The sequence below is a fragment of the Ascidiella aspersa genome, chromosome 6 (genome assembly GCF_963924565.1).
Source record: "Ascidiella aspersa chromosome 6, kaAscAspe10.2, whole genome shotgun sequence".
In the NCBI taxonomy this organism is placed as follows: Eukaryota; Metazoa; Chordata; class Ascidiacea; order Phlebobranchia; family Ascidiidae; genus Ascidiella; species Ascidiella aspersa.
The window spans coordinates 31,431,242-31,437,241 of record NC_139452.1 but is presented as its reverse complement, the minus strand read 5'-3'; the positions used below and the strand labels follow the sequence as shown (position 1 = coordinate 31,437,241).

Below are 6,000 nucleotides of genomic sequence, written 5' to 3'. Positions count from 1 at the left end.
CTATAGTTTTTACTAAACAAGGCAGTAATATTGCTTTAACAAACATATTATGGTAGGTATCTGGTGCAATATTGAGACCCAACATTGACCCACTAATCGCAGCAATTTACACAAGGAGTTGTCAGAGGTCTAACTGAAATCATTTCACCTATTAAGGATTGTAAGCAAGATAAGGCTAGTAAAATCAACCTGTGGTGAGATTTTTAATTCAAAATCTTTGTCATACTGGAGCCGTCGCTCTACCAACTGAGCTGTACAGGAGAAACAAATGTTTATTTTTTTTGGTGACAAACCGATATGTTGAAGTGCATGGGGTTGCTGTGCTTTTTGATTGTTGATTAAGCAGAGACTTTTCAGGTTTGTTCCGATCAGTAGCAATCTAAAATAAAAACTGATAAAATTACAAGGTAAAAATAAACCTATTTCACTAAAGATTGAGATTTCATGAAAATCAAAGATGAATTAAAAGGTATGTTAAGCATTTCAAAACGTTTTGGGCTTAAATATTTTTTGTAGCGGAGAAATTGTTATTATGCATCACACCCATTTTGTACCTAGCCCCTATGCACTCAGTAAATACAGCTTATGCAAATAAATATTAGACGCATGTTGTAACCTTCTACAAATATTATACAAATACAGAACATACAAACCTGTTGTTCAGTTGACTGGTGTGTTGCTTGTATAGAAGGTTCTGGAACATTGAATTTGCTGCCGAGTAGAAGTCCACATCCGAATGTTCTCACCATCGCCCAGTGGGGATCAGAGACCAATTTCACAACTATCTGACTAAACTCTTCCAAACTCATGTTCTGGCTGATGTACAAAGAGCAGAGATATTCTTGAAGAGTTTGGTGATGGAATATTAGTTTCTGTTCACCTTCGAACAGCTTCTGGTTAAACCTTTCTAGCCCAGGGACAGATATTATTAAATCCTGCACATCTTTGTCACTCAAACCCTTTTCCTTTATTTGGTGATGGGTCATTACTACAGTGGAGTTCTTAGTAGCATTGTAAGCTAGTTCACCTAAGGTGCTGTACATTGATTCAATATCGCCAGCCCTAGCATATTCCGAGTGCCTCAAGTTTTTCAGCAAAACAGTGAAAACCTGAGTGGTGTTGCGAAGTTCAGTGACATCATCTGCACCCAAAGCAGCTAAAAGGGTCAATTGAAGCATAATTGGGATAAGACAAAGATCAAGTAGCATGGGTGCTTGTCTGTTAAATGTGTCCCATATTCCCTGGGCTTCTCCACCAGCAAAAGCAAAAAATATTTCTCGCATATCTACAAACTCAAAATCTATCAGGTAAAAAAGATTTTCAGGACGTAATTCTTCCTGGAGGAAAATAATGGAATGTGGTCTGGACGTAAGAGCTATTGAGGAACCTCGTAGGAATTTTTTGCCACAAAGATTGGCAATTATTTGTTCAACTGACAAGCGAGTATGAACTGCATCATTTCTAGGCTTTACATTATCAAGTGACCAAGTGGCTTGATCATAACCATCAAATATAAAGACACATTTTGAAGGATTCCTTTTAATCCATTTAAAGACTTTGTCACTTGTTTCTTCATCGAGATGTGGATAAGCATTATCAACTATCATCTCTTTTAAGGTTAGTTTTTCGTCACAGTAAATCTCCAGGCATCTCTGGTGCATCACAAGCTTTGCATCAGATTGGGAAAGCTTCTTAGAAAGAGTGGTTTTACCAGAACCAGGTCCCCCGACTAAAATGCTATATTTTCCGGAATATATAATTTCTTTTAATTGTTGGAAACTAACTTTGCGTGACCATGCAAAATCTCTATGTGTCTGGCGTGATGTTGGTTGGTATTTATTATTCCTGGCCAATTCACCTTCATAAAAGTTATCAATGTTTGCTAACTGAGGGTTGATATCTTGTGGAAAAGTCTCTTCATTGTATTTTAAGCCCATTGAATTAATTACGTCAAAGTTTTGTTGCAGAAGCTCTGATATTTTCTTCACAGTTAAATTTCCCAATTGACCTTAATCAAAGAAAAGTTTCAGATTTTAGTTTGTTTCTTTAAATAAATGCATAATGGGATGGCTTCCACCACTAGGGGTCGCGCGGACCGACTCAGATGAAGTTGCATTTTTTTACAATGGCGATAGGTCTGAGACTGGCACTATTTGGTCGATAATTCAGTTATCAGGGCTGTTTGCGACATTTTGACCGGTTTAACTGGTAAGTTTATCCCTGTAGTCACTATCAGACCATTTTTTTTTTTTATCGCAAAGACAAGTATATGAATATTGCTTTTTCCAGTCATCAAACTGTCCTGGCAATAAATTGTTGTAATTTACGCCCTTTCCATTCCCCGAATCAAAGACTGGATTGTTATTTAAGTTAGTTCACGATTTTAGCTTGTTGAGAAAACTTTCACGAGAAATTTGGTTGGCAAGGTGGCTGTGGTATGTTTTGGGGTAAGCTTCTAGTTATTGATCCAGAAAGTGCATTAAACTAACATGCATTTACCAAGTGAAAGGGTTTACCATAATGAAGTTAGATATATTGGTCAATTTTTACTAATAATGTTGTTTATAATTTTCTGAAGTTAGTGAGAATTTTGTGTAAACTTCTAGAAAATACTTGTTTGGTAATATTAAACCTGCTATGCATTCTCTCCCTGGGTTAACAATTTATGGAACTAAAGAAACTGGTACTGGAATACAATTTAAGCAGATGCTGCTTTCCAAGTGATCTAACAGGTAAAAGTTTATTTTCTACCTCTAGTGCTCCCTGATTAAATTAGTTTGTTATATGCAGTTTTTATTAAGTTGTGGGATTATTTAACAGTGTTTGATTTAGTTGAAATAAATAATAATCATTATCTTATAAAAATTATTTATACCTTTTTTATAGGTTTGGAATCAAAACAGACAAATCTGGAAATAAAATTTCTACGAGGGAAGATTGAAACAAGCCTGCATTAAAAAAACACTTTTAATCATGTCCTTGATGTCATATACTACAGTTCACACCTAACAAAAAGTCAACAGTTTTGCTTGTTTTATTAAACTTCATAATATGCATTTATTTTTTGTATGATACAAAATGAAACAAAATTTTACAGTTGATCTAAACGCTGCGAATTAAATTAAGGCTTGCAAAACCACAAGTAAAAACATTCTACTAAATTTCATATTAAAATCAGTACAATATTATTCTAGAGATTTGACGGCACTGGTCTAGAATCCTACCACATTATTAAAACAACACACAATATTTGAGTTTGGGTGTCGGTTAGTGTTTGGGTAAAGGTGGGTCAAGTATTAATATATTCATTATTTAATAATAATAATACTTGACCCACCCTAACCCAAACGCTAACGCCGCACCCTAACCCAAATAATTTGCATTGTGGTAGGATTCTAGACCAGCGCCGATTTGACTACTGTTTGAAGAATGATAAGATTCATTGTAGTTGTGACTTGTTTGTAACGTTGGAAACTGACAAACTTCTTTCATTGTCCTGGCGTTCTTCCACAAATATACGGTTTCTTTGTGACTCAAGATGTAAGATTTCAGTTCTGTAGCTAAAATATTCTTTGGAATTCAGCAAGTGCCTGATTTTTCAGCCAAATGCACAAGCTTGCATGATAGTGTCTGCTCTAGGGCTCCAGGCTATATTTATTCAACTTTTGTAAAACCACATGGGGTCACTATAATAAGATAACATTGACAAAATTACACCTATTTCAAAACAGTATAACAGTACAAATAGTTAGTTGTTTTAAAAGGATGTGGATCACTCGAATATTTTCCTAAGATGTGAGGTATCTTGTATTAAAAGGTGTTAAATTAATGTTGAGTACAAAAGAAATATCTGGTGAAAATTTTAAGTGCACAAGCAATACAATACAATGTCGTTTAGAATACCATATAGAAGATATATTTTTTAATTAAAAATGTCTGTTAAAAAGTGTGAATGAAACAACTTGCAAAATGCAAAGTTATAGGTTAAAAAACAGCAGTACCACAAAAACTACAATATCCCCTCATTAAAATGCTTATTTCAGCTTTGTTTGGAACTAGCTGACCTTAAATATTCTAATTACATTTTATTTATAATTTAAAGTTGACGCAAATGCTTCCTGGTTTTAACCGAAACCCTATTTTAAGTACAAAATTAAAGTTGTAACAGTACATGTTTCACAACTTCTCGCTACCAGTATTTGAAGAAATTGCGAATAAAAAATGATTATAGATATTAATTAAAGTTAACTTAAAACGAATAATTAGCTTCACAATAGATTCTACAAAAACAAAGCGCGAAAACACGTAACTATGGTATATACTCCTTTCAATAAAGAGTTTTTTTCCATAAATTTTGTACAGATATAAAGTGTGCTTTGTTTGATTTGGGTTAACGTTGGTGTCTGTAACTCAAAACTATTTAATTTTGACAGGTTTTAGGTTCATATAGTTCTGAAAACTTCTTTAGGTGTTGGCTATCTTTGTAATTATGACCATTATTTATTGCTGTTTTCTAAAATCATTTATTAATTTTTAACACAACATAAATTTGTTGGTTACAATATTTTAAGACCACATTTGCTAAGTTCAGGTGCAAAAGCTGGAAGAAGTTACCTTAAACAAACCTAAGTCTACCGAGGCCAAACTTCTCAATTAACTCAATCACCAGGTTTCGGAAAAAATAATATTGCAAATGAAGTGGCTATTGCTCTGACTAGGCTAAGCCCTGTACTTTGTGAATGTTTGAAAAAGGAAAGAAGCAGAAATATATAGTTTATTGAAATAAGAGTGAAGATTGCAAAGAGCAAAAATAAAGGAATAAGTTTGTAATGATATTTGCTCATGAAACATGTTACACTAAAAATCACTGCATCTGAATCTCTAGGACTAATATTGTCTATTGTAGATTTCAGTCAGCTTGATTCTGTGCTATAGCCAGAGTTACCATCTGCTGAGACCAAAAAAAAACACGTTGCTCTTTAATAATGTAACAATTTTAACAGCTTGGCTTATTTATGCTTGGCATCAAGATCAGTAGTTTCTTTGAAGATAAGCTAATTACAAAAACAGAATAGGTTTACAGTAATTTTTTCCATCAGCGAATACATGTATTCATCAGTATTTTTTTTTAAATTTTTTATTAAAGTTATTCTTTCTATAAATTGTGTTTAGTTTGCAATAATATGCACGTGAGAATAATGATGAAGACTTTTGTTACACTTAAAATTGGTTCACACTAGACGCGCTTTGCGTTCACGAATAGCGTCGGTGCCTAAAGTGTAAAAAATGTTCTTTCGCCTAACAAATGTACAAACCGTCAGGCAATAAACAAGGAAAATAGTGACATTTCAAGTTTTTTGCAACACTAAGCAATATAAAAGGTGGGATATAAAAGTACAATCTGTGGGTGCGCATGTCTCTTTTCCTACTTGGACAGTGTTTCATAGATAAGTTGTTTTTAAGCAAACTCCTGTGCAAAAAATGCAGCTCAGATCCAGATTAAAAATGCACAAAGCACAAAAATCACATTTTTGGTTAAATTCACCCGATCCGTTAGAAATCAGTGCATTTCTAAGCAAAAAGGTCTACGACAATCAGGGCATCCAATGGCAGAAAAGTCTAGACTTTTAGACCTTGAGGTCCTGGCAATGCACTGATTTGGACCTTTAGGTAAACTCCCGGCGTAGATAAATTAAAAATATTCATTAAAAGTTCAGAAAAGATAACAAAAATTGTGAGATAGGATTAATAACACTTGACCCACCTAAACCCTAACGCTAACCCGAATCCTAACCCAAATAATGTGCGTTATTTTAATAATTCTTTAAATTCTGGGGAAAAAAGCCCAAACTCGGATGGTTTCTCGTCCATTGTATTTAAGATTATTACGTCACAAATTGAGGTATTGGGGCCTGAAGCGTTATAATTATTAATTTATCGCACATTATTTGGGTTAGGGCGCTGGTTAGCGTTTGGGTTTGGTTGGGTCAAGTATTGTTA

At 34.0% G+C, this 6,000-nt stretch overlaps 1 protein-coding gene across 1 annotated transcript in view; it reads right to left on the bottom strand.

Annotated features, from left to right (window-relative positions):
- Positions 1 to 569: 569 nt before the first annotated feature.
- Positions 570 to 6,000, bottom strand: part of LOC146141292 (protein NLRC5-like) — a 31,105-nt gene continuing 25,674 nt past the window's right edge. Inside the window, exon 3 of the mRNA XM_083392871.1 lies at positions 570 to 2,008. Coding sequence (XP_083248997.1) covers positions 570 to 2,008 — 1,439 coding nt within the window. The remainder of the gene's footprint in view (positions 2,009 to 6,000) is intronic.